Here is a 14,225-nt window from a genome sequence, read left to right as displayed (position 1 = left end):
TTCTTATGTTCTAATGTTAAAGATGTTATATAAATACAAGTTGTTTAAAAAAAATGTCTAATGTCTTTACAGACAATTCTTTGTGCCTGATGTGATTTATTTTTATTTTTGTCCACCAGAAATGCTACAGGTGCTCTCTTTCTCTTTGTCTAATATATATACACATATATACACATGTATATATTTTTAATCATTCTTGAGATGTGGGCATCGCTGGCATGGCCCATCCCTAGTTGCCCTTGGGAAGGTGTTTCTTCTTGAACTGATGCAGTCCGTATGGATAAGATGCTCCCACAGTGCTGTTAGGTAGGAAGATCCATGATTTTGACCCAGCGACGATGAAGGAACGGCGATATATGTCCAAGTCAGGATGGTGTATGTATGTGTATGAGCATTTTCTATAGCCTTTCCTTCTCCTTTGACCATCCTACACTGTGTGAATGAGTTTATGCATTTTGGAGCTGTTGATCCTGTTTAATCCTGAGTTGAGCATCTAACCCCACACCATATTGCTTACTAAGGCTGCTTATTTCTACCTACACATTACCCGACTCCACCTCTACCACAGCCACTCAGCTAATAAAACCCTTTCCCATTGATTTGTTACACATAAACTCAATGGTAGATTTTCAACTTGTGGCCCGGGTGTTGCAGAGCGACCACCCATTATAGAAACTATCGGATTTTTGTTTCCATTGAAATCCACAGAAATTAAAATCAGGTAGTTTCCATAAAAGGGGAGGTGAAGAGAATTTTTTTTAACACAGTGAGTTATGATCTGGAATGCACTGCGTGAAAGGGTGGTGAAAGCAGATTCAGCAATAGTTTTCAAAAGGGAATTGGATAAATACTTGAAGGGAAAACATTGCAGGGCTTTGGAGAAAGGGCAGGGGAGTGGGTCTAATTGGATAGCTCTTTCAAAGAGCCGAATGTCCTCCTTCTGTGCTGCATCATTCTATGATTCTATGATCTCCCCATCCCTTTGCCTCACCATTGGTGGCACAGCCTTCAATCACCTCAACCGTACTCCCTCCCTAAGCCCCTCTTCCTCTACATTTCTCTCCTCCACCTCTAAAAAACCTTCTTAAAATCTATCTTTTCAACTAAGCTTTCTGTCGCCTTTCCTAATCTTTCCCTCGATGGATTGGCATCCGTTCTGTTAGCTAGATTTTTTTTTCTTCCTTCTTTGTAAAGCACTTTAGGACATGTTCAATAATGAAAGGCACTATATGAATGAAGATTGTTGTTCTTATTCGATTATTTGTTGGTAGTCCTGGTCCTGTGGAATAAACACACGTTGGAGCTGACCAGGTCAATCTTCCAAGTCCGAACTGAAAAAAATTAATGTTAGTTTATAACCAATGAAATGAAATATAGATTCCCCGTCCCCCAGAAAAGTAAAGAGGCAAATAAAAGGTATCCGTTTTTTTAAAGGAGCGACGACATAGAGTTGGGGTAGATAGAAAAAAAGTTAAATTAATGTTTTAAAAAGCAGAATTTTTCAGAATTTGAAAGAAGAGGGGTTGGGGCGAAAAAATGGGCGATACGACAAATGAACCAGATGTTTGAATTTTTACTTTTACATTGTACAACCGCAACAACAATCAGTACAATGTGTGAACTCAAACTGAGGTAAGACGGCCTCCTGGCTGGGGTCTTAGCCCTTTACAGTATTAGTGTGGGTGCTGGTAGCCTGAGTTGTATGACCACTTTTGTATTCATGCGTAGCCTAGTCGGCTTCAGATCAACCCGAAGGTGGCAGTGCAGCTGCAACCGCGGCGGAAATCGTGTTTCGGTGATTAATTCAGTCGTTGCCGGTTGCCGTGATAATTGCTGGTGTTGAGACGGCTTTGCTGCTGCAAATAATTATGACTTTCAACGTGTGAGGTGAGACCAAGGTAGGTTGGGGGGTCACCCGGGACAGAGATTGTCCCCCCTCCCCCGTTTGCAGGCAGGCGGGCGGGCAAGTGTTGTCTTTGAGTGGCGGTGGGAGTTGCGCTGTCCACCGGCCTGCGGGTGGCGCTGGCCCTCGCCGGGGATCGGCAGAGTGCAGGGCCAGCTTGGGGTTTGTGCGGCTTCCTCGGGGGAAGGCAGCCCTGCCTGCAGAGGGGCTGGATTGTGCTGATGAGACAGGCTGAGGAACAGTGGAGCTCCCGACATCGCCTGGTGATCCCAGAGTGGACCACAGAAACAGGGAATAAACATTATAGGCACTTGAAATTACACAGGTTAATGACTCCGTTATTGATTTTATTAACATGGCCTCACTATAAGGACATCCTCAGGGTGGGGAAAATGCTTTATTGTATTCAGTTGGTTGCTGTAGAGTGGTTTGAAACGAAATTTATCTTAAAAAGGTATTTTTTTTTTAAAGAGAGTACTTTTCCAGTTCTGACGAAAGGCCGTCGACCTGAAACGTTTGATTCCGTTTCTCTCTCCACAGAGGCTGCCTGGCCTGCTGAGTGTTTGCCAGCATTTTCTGTTTCTGTTTATTACTTTTCTATGGTCTCTTCCAAATACATGCCCTTAAAGAAGGGCTCTCGTCCAGTCTTTGCTCCCCACAAGATGGTGACTGTGTGTCCAGCTATTTCTGCTTTTTGTTATTCATTTGACCTTTATCTGAATGATATCATTTGGGGCGGACAGTGGTGGGACCAGTATTGGTGCAAGATTTCTGCTCGAAGGTTTCAGCTACATCAGTTAGAAAGAACAGAAAATGTTAGGTGTCCTCTCCCCTTTACTAAACCGCTGTCAGCACCCCCTCCCTCAACCCCTCTGCATAGAAAGTCCTATTGCTTTTGCTCTCCTGTGCCTTCATTTTATTGTACCTCTCCTTCACTTCAGTTTCTCTTGCACTCTTATTCGCTCTTCAGTTTCTCTCTTCCGCTCCCATTTCTTACTCTTTTCTGCTTCTTTCTGTTGTATCAGCCATGCCTCAGCTGGTAGCACCCTCTCCTCTGAGTCAGAAGGTTGTGGGTTCAAGTCCCACTCCAGACGCTTGAGCACAAAAATCTAGGCTGACACTCCAGTGCAGTGCTGAGGGAGTGCTGCACTGTTGGAGGTGCCGTCTTTCAGATGAGATGTTAAACCGAGGTATGCTCTCTGGTGAGCGTAAAAAAAATCCCATGGCACTATTTCAAAGAGGAACAGGGGAGTTATCCCCAGTGTCCTGGCCAATATTTATTCCTAAAAACAGATTATCTGGTCATTGTGAGAAAATTGTCTGCCATGTTTCCTACATTACAACATTTCCCCCAAAAAAGTACTTCATTGGCTGTAAAGCGCTTTGGGATGTCCGGTGGTCTTTTTGCCTTTTTTTCCTCAGTACTTTACTTTTTTCTCTATCCTTTTAATTGTTCACTTTTCCTTTTCTCTTCTGCTTTGTTACTTTTCCCTTCTGCTTTGTTACTCTTAAGTTTTACTTTTCTGTCTCCTGTTTGAAATATTTTCCTCTCTCTTTAAAGGCTTCACTGTAATTTTTTCTACCAAATGTTTTTCCTCAGTGTGCAGGCTGCTGAGCATTGATCCCAGAGAATGGGAGGGAGCAGGATTTTTTTTCACGTTGGATACAGACTTCTGATCCTTCACAGCCCTCTGGGGTAGAGAATTCCACAGAGGGTGGCGAATCTTTGAAATTCTCTACCCCAGACGGCTGTGGCAGCTCAGTCACTGGGTATATTCGAAACAGAAGTCGATAGATTTCTGACTAGTAAGGGATATGGCAATGAGGCCGGTGAATGGAATTGAGGCAGAAGATCAGCCATGATCTCATTGAATGGCAGAGCAGGCTCGAAGGGCCGAATGGCCTACTCCTGCTCCTATTTCTTATGTTCTGAACATATGCATTTTGTTTGTTTACATCAGGGCCCTTACATTGGGTCATCAAATGTGTGGAATCATGGAATGTTGTGTGGTGGGTATACCTGGAGCCCGTGGTTTTCAGCCCCGGGGGGGATGCATTGTAGTGCTTGTGGAATGGACGTGATACTTGTTGGAGCCAAATTTATGGATGACTAGGGCGGCTGAGGAACTGTCATGCAACTGTAACTCAGAGAGGTTCTTTATGAAATGCAAATTTGTGGACTTTTTTGGTAGATCGAGATTGGGGAGAAAGATTTGGTGAGTAATGAAACTAGAAAATAATCACTGAGAAAATCACAGAATTTAACTACTTAACTGTTGAAGAAGAAAATTGACTAGCCCAATGTAAATTACAGACTCAACTGTCGCCACAGATAACAGACATGTCATATGTAATAAATACAAGAGAATTTGTTGTAAAGATAAATGTTAAAGATGTATACTATCAACCTAAAAATGTTCTTAAATTTAAACATAATATAGGCCTTTAGTTTGCGTGTAAGTGTTACATTGTTAACCCTTGTACTGCTGGCAGCTCTATGAAAATTTCTATCTCCCTGAGCTGGCTGCTATTTCCCTCCAAGTTTGCAGTCCATGGGCTGAAACTCCCCATAATATACTAATAAAACTACAGGAAACTTTCGTTTTAACCGGAGGTTAAATGTCCGGAAAGCTCTATCTACCGGCAAAATTCAGGAGCCGTTTCCTATAAAAGTTTTTTTTAACTTCTCATTGCTTTTTTTTTCCAGTCAGGCTCTGCAAGGTCTAGCTGAAGCTGTTGCTTAGCTACAGAGATGCTTTTAAGCTGCAGCCGACTGTTTTGAAGCTGTTGCTAAGTAACAGGGTTTGTTGATTCACACGGAGCTCAAAAGCTCCGTATGTTTTAACATTAGCGCTGGTTTCTACGGCAGTTTTGATGGTACGGCACCAGCTCGGTCTCGTCAGTGCCGGATACTAGAAAGTTTCCTGTATTTGGGTGTCCAGAATCCTTTTATTACAGTAGCATTAACCCTCAACTAGAAAAATACTTTAAGCAATTTAAAATAAAATTGCTGAACACTTGGGCTCACTCTTGTCTTCCCATTTCCCTCTTCTTTTACTTTGTCTTTTTCTATTTTAATTTTTTTATTATGCTAATAAAATCTATTTTAATTTTTTTTCCTGAAAGTACTTTTTGCATACCCTTTTATCTCGGCATTCATTTTGATGATGGAAGCCACGTCTAAGGAATTATATGAGGGGTTGAAAGCAACTATTTTTCATCCTTTTGAGACCTAGAACTATGAAGGTTAACCTGAGTCATAGATTAATGGATTCATTTTTTTTTCCAGCCTCGAGCACTAAAGCATTACCGCTGTATGGGTTACGTCATCCACAGCTCTGGCTGCCTGAATCATCTGCAATGCCTAGAACAACACGAGTTCACATCACAGAAGGAGGCCATTCAGCCCATTATGTCTGTGCTGGCTCTTTACTAGAGTGATCCAAAAATAATCCCACTGCCCCAATTTCTCCCCATCGCCCTGTATCTTTCAACGATACTCTTAAAAGTTTTAATAGTCTATGCCTCAATCACTCCCCCATTGTAAAGCATTCCCTGCTCTGACAACCCTCTGCATAAAGAAATTTCTCCTAACCTCTCCTCACTCTCTGTAACAATTTTAAATTGATGACCCCTCATCACTGACTGTCCTACCAGAGGAAATAGTCTTTCCGTAATCACAATATCAAAAAATAGTCTTACCCTATTTGCCCAATCATAAAAAAGTAAAATAAAGAGGGGGGGAAAAAAAGCATAAAAGCAAGAAAAACACTCACTTATAAGAAATAGAATCATGGAAGAAGAATCATAGAAATTTACGGCACAGAAGGAGACCATTCGGCCCATTGTGTCTGTGCCGGCTGAAAAAGTGCGATCCAGCCTAATCTCACTTTCCAGCTCTTGGTCCATAGCCTTGTACTTCAGGTGCACATCCAAGTACTTTTTAATGCATTGAGGGTTTCTGCCTCTACCACCCTTTCAGGCAGTGAATTCCAGAAGCCCACCACGCTCTGGGTAAAAAAATGTCTCCACTCCCCTCTAATCCTTCTACCAATTACTTTAAATCTATGCCTCCTGGTTATTGACACCTCTGCTAGGAGAAATAGGTCCTCCCTATCCACTCTATCTAGGCCCCTTGTAATTTTATACACCTCAATCAAGTCTCCTCTCGGCCTCTGTTCCAAAGAAAACAACCCCAGCCTATCCAATCTTTCCTCATAGCTAAAATTCGCCAGTCCTGGCAGCATCCTCTTAAATCTCCTCTGCACCCCCCTCTAGTGCAATCACATCTTTCCTGTAATGTGGTGACCAGAACTGTACGCAGTACTCTAGCTCTATACAATTCAAGCATAACCTCCCTGCTCTTATATTCTATGCCTCGGCTACTAAAGGAAAGTGTCCCATATGCCTTCATAACCACCTTATCTACCTGTCCTGCTACCTTCAGCGATCTGTGGACATGCACTCCAAGGTCCCTCTGTTCCTCTACACTTCTCAGTATCCTACCATTTATTGTGTATTCCCTTGCCTTGTGAGCCCTCACCAAATGTATTAACTCACACTTCTCTGGATTGAATTCCATTTGCCACTTTTCTGCCCACCTGACCAGTACATTGATGGCTTCCTGCAGTCTACAGCTTTCTTCCTCACTATCAACCACATGGCCAATTATTGGATCATCTGCAAAATTTGTAATCATGCACCCTACGTTAAAGTCTAAATCAATGATGCATACCACAAAAAACAAGGGACCAAGTACTGAGCCCTACGGAACCTCACTGGAAACAGCCTTCCAGTCACGCAAACATCCATCAACCATTACCCTTTGCTTCCTGCCACTGAGCCCATTTTGGATCCAACTTGTCACTTTCCCTTGGATCCCATGGGCTTTTACTTTTCTGACCAATCTGCCATGTGGGACCTTGTCAAAAGCCTTGCTAAAATCCATGTAGACTACATCAAACGCACTACCCTCCTCAACCCTCCTTGTTACCTCAAAAAATTCAATCAATTTAGTCAGACATGACCCTCCCTTAATAAATCCATGCTGACTGTCCTTGATTAATCCGTGCCTTTTTAAATGACAATTAATACTGTTCCTCAGAATTTTTTCCAACAATTTACCCACCACCGAAGTTAGACTAACTGACCTGTAATTATCCCTTTCTCCCTTTATAAACAACAGTACAATGTTAGCAATCCTCTGGCACCACACCTGTAGCCAGAGAGGATTAAAAATGATGTTCAGAGCCTCTGCTATTTCCTCCCTTGCTACTCAACAGCTTGGGATACATTTCATCCGGGCCTGGCAATTTATCTACTTTCAAAGATGCTAAACCCCTCAATACTTCCTCTCTCACTGTTTATCGCATCTAATATTTCACACTCCTCCTCCTTAACTACAGTGTCTGCATCATCGCTCCCTTTTGTGAAGACAGACATAAAGTATTCATTAAGAACCACACCCACATCTTCCACCTCCACACACAAGCTTCCTTCTTGGTCTCTAATAGGCCCTACTCTTTCTTTAGTTATTCTCTTGTTCTTTATGTATTTTTAAAACATCTTTGGGTTTTCCTTGATTTTACTTGCCAATATTTTTTGCTTTCCTAATTTCCTTTTTAATTTCACCCCTGCACTTCCTATACTACTCTAGGCTTTCTGCAGTATTTAGCTCTCGGTATCTGACATAAGCTTCCCTTTTTTACCTTATCCTACCCTGTATGCCCCTTGACATTCAGGGGGTTCTAGATTTGGGAGTCCCACCCTTTTTTTGTGGGAACATGCTTGCTCTGAACCCTCACTATCTCCTCCTTGAATGCCTCCCACTGCTCTGACACTGATTTACCTTCAAGTAGCTGTTTCAGTCCACTTTTGCTAAATCACATCTCAGCTTAGTAAAATTGGCCTTTCCCCAATCGAGAACTTTTACTCCTGATCTATCTTTGTCCTTTTCCATAACTACGCTAAATCTAACTGAATTATGATCACTACCACCAAAATGCTCTCCCACTGATACCCCTTCCATCTGCCCAGCTTCATTCCCTAAAAATAAATCCAGAATCGCCACCTCTCTTGTTGGGCTTGCTACGCACTGGCTAAAAAAGCTCTCCTGAATGCATTTTAAGAATTCTGCGCCCTCTATACCCTTTACACAGATTCTTTCCCAGTTAGTGTTAGGGTAGTTGAAATCCCCTACTATTGAAGCACTATTATTGCACTTCTCAGAAATGTACCTACATGTTTGCTCTTCTATCTCCCTCTGACTATTTGGGGGCCTATAGTACACTCCCAGCAGTGTAATTGCCCCTTTTTTGTTCTTCAGTTCAACCCATATGGCCTCATTTAATGATCCTTCTAACATATCATCCCTGCTCACAGCTGTAATTGTTTCTTTAACCAATATTGCGAAATCCCCCTCTCTATCTCGTCTGAAATTCCTGTAACCAGGAATGTTGAGCTGCCATTCTTGCCCTTCTTTCAGCCATGTTTCAGTGATAGTTATATCATACTTCCACATGTCTATCTGTGCCCTCAGCTCATCTGCCTTATTTACTAGACTTCTTGCATTGAAGTATATACCATTAAGTGCTGCCAAACCCCTTTGTTGTCTATTTTTTTAGCCTTTGATTCCTCTGCCTTCCAAACTCACTAATTTACTGCCTTCCATTTCCAGCTTTGCTTCTCTCCTTTCTGAATCTATGCTCAGGTTCCCATCCCCCTGCCAAGCTAATTTAAACCCTCCCCAACAGCACCAGCAAATCCTTCCCACGAGGATACTGGTCCCGGCTTTGTTGAGGTGCAACCCGTCCGGCTTGTACAGACAGGTCCCACCTCCCCCAGAACTGGTCCCAATGGCTCGGGAAACTAAACCCTCCCTCCTGCACCATCTCTCCAGCCATGCATTCACCTGCGCTATCCTCCTATTTCTGTACTCATTAGCGCGTGACACTGGGAGTAATCCGGAGATTACTATCTTTGAGGTCCTGCTTATTGATCGCTTTCCTAGTTCCCTAAAATCTACCTGCAGGACCTCATCCCTCTTTCTACCTATGTCATTGGTACTGATATGGACCGCGACCTCTAGTTGTTCACCCTCCCCCCTCGGAATGTCCTGCAGCCGCTCAGTGACATCCCTTGACCTTGGCACCAGGGAGGCAATGTACCATCCTGGAGTCACGTCTGCGGCCGCAGAAATGCCTGTCTGTTCCCCTATTGAATCCCCGCTCACTATTGCTTTCCCGATCTTCCTCCTCTTTCCCCCGCCCCCCCCCCCAACACCCCTGTACGGCTGAGCCACCTGTGATGCCGTGGACTTGGCTCTGGCTGTGCTCCCCAGAGGAACCATTGTCCTCACCAGTATTCAGAATAGAATAATGGTAGGAGAGCGAGATGCACTACCTGCCTGGACTTCCTTGTCTGGCAGTCACCCATTTCCATCTGCCTGCGCACTCTTAAGCTGCGGGGTGACCACCTCCTGAAACGTGCTATCCACGAAGCTCTCAGCCTCGCGGATCCACCGCAGTGACGCCAGCCGCTGCTCGCGCTCCTCCAGCTGACACTTCCTGCACATGTGGTTGTCCAGGACACGATTAAATGGTGTTTACTCTATTGTGCACAGGTTCGTAAATTGGACAGTTGTCAGCTATGTCGTCTTCCCCCGACCCTGCTGATGCAAAGACAGAGCCTCCAAAGAGTGCTGGTGACAAAAGCCCAGGACTGAGAGGAATCCGAACCACCAGCCTTTTCCGAGCAATTAATCCGGAGCTCTTCATTCGACCTGTAAGGGAATTTCCACTTAAATTTGGACAGTGCTGTTTTTAAACAGTTATGACATTCTGTAGGGATGACCAAGAAGCAAATGCAATAGAACGTCTGGCTCCCACGTTGTAAGTTCAAGACTCTGAAATGTCTGCTTCCATATTTCCAACATTCTTCTTAACCCCTACTCCACCAGCACCTGAATTACCACACTTGGCGAGCTTTGTCCAGTTTCAGCCTTTCCTAACATTGAGAGATTGGCAATGAACACGGTAATCCCCTATTACAAGTAGATCTCCTGTTGGCTCATCATAGAGTAGTATTGGCAGGAGGTCAGGCCAGTACACATGCTTTCATGAAAGAATGTAACAGGTTGGCACACTGCCAGATCACATCTGTGTCCTGGATCAGATCTGTGTCCTGGATTCAAATCTAGCCAAGTGAGAGGCATGAATCTTTCCTCTCAGTGCTAGTTATAAGAGTTTGAGTTTGAGAAGATTTAAACCACGTCTTGATGCTTGTAGCCTCACAGCACAAAGCCACTCGCTATTTGTCAATGCCTAGTATTGGAAGTAGAAAAATTCTCTGATACAGAAATGGGTTTTCCTTTAAGGTTGGGATTGAGGGACATTGTCTAACTTATGCTATTCTGACACTGGGGCCGGGGGGGGGGGGGGGCGGGGGGGCCGGGGGGCGGGGGGGGGGGGGGGCGACCAACCCACTGTTAGGGTGGCGTTACCTCAATTTAAATATTGTAATGAGGCTGGAAGCCTCTCTTTTCCCCTCCATTTTGCGTTTAACTGCCTGTGGATGGGTTTTACACAATTCATGAAACCCTGCAGCTAAATAGGGCTGGGCTGCTGCATCTAGTAGGTAAATACCTACCTCCTGGATCCAGGGTCCCGACCATACCCACTCTCTCCCTGCGATCAGAGACCCCACCACGAGGCCTCTGATCACCTTCCCAGGCCTCCAATCCCCACCAATGATGATGAGGAGGACAGCCACGATCCTCTCTTCCCCCTTCCCTCCCCTGGTCCAGCCCCTCAATTCTGAGGCCTACCCGCCCACAGCCAGCCAGCCCCTCAATCTGGCTGGCTGCAGATGGGAATTCGAGGCTTCGCATTCAAATCACTCCTGGGTTTCCCACCTGCCTCAGAGGCCCTCTCACCACCACCACCTCCCCCCCCACCTCCCTTGAGAAAATTCCAGCCTGGGTGCCTGCAGCAAGTGTTCTCTTTGCCCTTAGCTTTATGAACACAAAATCCGTCAGCAACAATAAAAGAGATTGCTTCTATAGAAAACAATTACTTGGTATTTTGAGAAATCACATCATGTGAATCGTTCTATAAAATGGTGTGATAAGGGAATGGTGTTAAAAGTATAGCAATGTTTCCTTAAGTAACAAAGGAGATTCTGAATTTATTTGTAAAAATTAATTTCTGTCTTTGTGTTCCTGTAACAGAATAAACCTGTGATGGCTTTTGGACTACTGACCATAACACTGTGTGTGAGTTACATTGCTTATTTGAATGCCAGAGCAGAAAACAAGAAAGGTTTGTATGAAGCGATTGATAGTGAAGGACGAAGATACAAGAGACAAAAGACATCAAAGTGGGAATGAAATACCAGATGAAATCAGACAAGTAATGCTGCAACCAAGAAACTACAGAAGTATTTGTAGCAGTTTTGTTATTAATAATGTGTAGTTACAACACATGTTGAGAATGTATGGATCTAGTTAGAGACCATGATGTTGAGCATAATTTACATCGATAGTTAACCCTTTGAGTACTTACCTTTGATTGCCATATACATTTTTACCTTCCCAAGGATTGCATCACTTTCTCATCACTTTTCATTACTAATTCAACCTCCAACTACAGCACCATCTAGGGGGTGGTGTACAAACTACGACGTGGTAGAATAATAGCATTTGGAACCTAGGATTTAACAAGCTTCCTCCTGGTGAATGTGTGTGATGCCGTTTGCCCAGTGAGTCTCCTACCCAGAATTCTTGTCCACGGTCATCAAAGCAGCACAGAGTACCATTGTTTTATGGAGACAGATTGGACATCTGAGGCTACCCACAGGAGATATGGGAACAATGGCTGCTTTATTTATAATCTGTGCCACTCTGATCAAATAGGAGCTGTGCTTCCAGCAATTGAGCAAACTATTTCAGTCCTGCCGTTATGAAAAGATCCATCTAGCAGTCGGGTGAAGAACTGGTAAAACTTGCTCCTAAACAGTAATCCGATAGTAAAGGAATTCAAACATGTTAGAGGGGAAGGCATTTATGCTTTAAGATGCCTCCCAATTTCCATTCATTTTTTCTGGGACTTTTGCCTTTTTAGTGTTTGCGAAATTTGTTGACAACCAATATTGTTTCGGTTTTTTAAATCCATGTTCACTGTGCCAAATATAATAAGAGGGAGATAATCAGCTTTAAAAGGAGCAAACTCCCAATTACTGCTAATAAACACAAAATTCTGGAAATACACAACAGATCCATCAGCATTTGAAAAGATAAAACATGGTTTGGCATTTCAGTCAAAGGCCCTTTGTTAGACCTGGCCCACTTTCTGAACTAACTTAATCTGCCTGTTTTTGGGTAACTGCCATGTTCAAGATTACATAAAATAAAGTATATATTTTGTTTCAAAATTCTGGTGTCTTTCAAAGTTCTGGGTTTCTTGAAAATGCTTCTGTGCTATTACAAAGAATTATGTAAAAGCATGATTATGAAGCAGGATATATACTGTATATAAAGAACATAATATCCAATACTGACTCACTTGGGATTCTGTGTGACTGGAAGAAGTGCTCAAATTCAAGGGTTGGTTCTTTCACTTACATGCATTATAAGGGTAATTTGTACGATCTGCACTCCTGCCGTGGAGCTTTGCCCATTGGGAATTTCAGTGTGGTGGTGAGCAGGTCCGGAAGGATTTAAAATGAAGACACAGTAGAATTCCTAGTAGGTGGCAATAAAAGGATTCATTGTTCGCTGAGGGCATCCTATTTCAAATTATTTTGCGCATAAGGTCATAATTAATTCATAGGGAAAGATGACATGCCTATGAAAGCAGACCTTTTAGACTGGGCATGAGATAAAAGTAACCAGACTGAGCTCAAATCATAATTATTGACTAATTGTGGGTATTGAAACTCGTGATGGCAATAATTGTATCATCAGCTGTAACCCACTAAAGTTAATACAGGTAGACTATCCTTTATCCGAAAACCTCGGGACCAGCCGTGTTTCGGTTTTAGGAAAATTTCGGATTTCGGAAGGTGCGCGAAAACACTTTGGTTTTCAGAGGTAATTCGATTTTCGGGAGTGCGGATAAAGGATACACTATCCCTTATCCGAAAGGGTGGGATAAATAACAACTATAAATACTGTAGTTACAGGGATAAATACTGTAGTAAAGGCTGGTACACTTACGCTGAGCGATTTTGGTTTTCAGAAGTGCGGAAAAATGCTACACTATCCCTTATCCGGCTAGGCCTGTAAGTCGTGCGCCACTCTGGTCATGTCGTGCGCACAACTTACGCTGACCGAAAAAACCTTCGGTTTTTAGAGGGTTTCGGTTTTCGGAAGTCCGGATAAAGGGTAGTCTACCTGTAATAGAGTCATAGAGTAATACAGCACGGATAGAGGCCCTTCGGCCCATCGTGTCCATGCCGGCCATCAAGCCCTGTCTAATCTAATCCCATATTCCAGCATTTGGCCCGTAGCCTTGTATGCTATGGCATTTCAAATGCTCATCCAAATGCTTCTTAAATGTTGTGAGGGTTTCTGCCTCCACAACCCTTTCAGGCAGTGAGTTCCAGACTCCAACCACCCTCTGGGTGAAAAAGTTCTTTCTCAAATCCCCTCTAAACCTCCCGCCCTTTACCTTGAATCTATGCCCCCTAGTTATTGACCCCTCTACTAAGGGGAAAAGCTCCTCAGCATCCATCCTATCTATGCCCCTCACAATTTTGTACACCTCAATCATGTCCCCCCTCAGCCTCCTCTGCTCCAAGGAAAACAAACCCAATCTGCCCAGTCTCTCTTCATAGCTGAAGCGCTCCAGCCCTGGTAACATCCTGGTGAACCTCCTCTGCACCCTCTCTAACGCGATCACATCTTTCCTGTAGTGTGGCGACCAGAACTGCACACAGTATTCCAGCTGTGGCCTAACCAGTGTTTTATACAGCTCCATCATAACCTCCTTGCTCTTATATTCTATGCCTCGGCTAATGAAGGCAAGTATCCCATATGCCTTTTTTACCACCTTATCCACCTGTTCCGCCGCCTTCAGGGATCTGTGTACCTGCACACCCAGATCCCTCTGACCCTCCGTCTTGCCTAGGGTCTTTCCCTTCATTGTGTATTCCCTTGCCTTGTTAGACCCCCCAAAGTGCATCACCTCGCACTTTTCCGGGTTAAATTCCATTTGCCACTGTTCCGCCCATCTGACCAACCCATCTATATCGTTCTGCAGACTGAGGCTACCCTCCTCGCTATTTACCACCCTACCAATTTTAGTATCATCTGCGAATTTACTGA

General features: G+C 43.8%; 1 protein-coding gene across 6 annotated transcripts; it reads left to right on the top strand.

Annotated features, from left to right (window-relative positions):
- Nucleotides 1-1,711: 1,711 nt before the first annotated feature.
- On the top strand, nucleotides 1,712-12,331 carry smim8 (small integral membrane protein 8). Of its 6 annotated transcripts, none has more exons than XM_085997663.1 (4): nucleotides 1,712-1,887; nucleotides 5,193-5,317; nucleotides 9,525-9,685; nucleotides 11,130-12,331. In XM_085997663.1, the coding sequence occupies exons 3-4, from the start codon at nucleotides 9,551-9,553 to the stop codon at nucleotides 11,286-11,288; spliced, it is 294 nt and encodes a 97-aa protein (XP_085853789.1). In that variant the 5' UTR covers nucleotides 1,712-1,887; nucleotides 5,193-5,317; nucleotides 9,525-9,550; the 3' UTR covers nucleotides 11,289-12,331. The 6 variants fall into 6 exon arrangements, with proteins under 6 accessions (XP_085853789.1, XP_085853791.1, XP_085853788.1 ...); XM_085997665.1 differs by having other exon boundaries at nucleotides 1,712-1,898; XM_085997664.1 differs by lacking the exon at nucleotides 1,712-1,887 and adding an exon at nucleotides 2,043-2,228.
- The last annotated feature ends 1,894 nt before the right edge of the window (nucleotides 12,332-14,225 follow it).

This window comes from Somniosus microcephalus, chromosome 9 (assembly GCF_052327205.1).
Source record: "Somniosus microcephalus isolate GS21.2 chromosome 9, FLI_Smic_1.0, whole genome shotgun sequence".
Lineage (NCBI taxonomy): Eukaryota > Metazoa > Chordata > Chondrichthyes > Squaliformes > Somniosidae > Somniosus > Somniosus microcephalus.
This window is presented reverse-complemented; position numbering and strand designations above follow the sequence as displayed.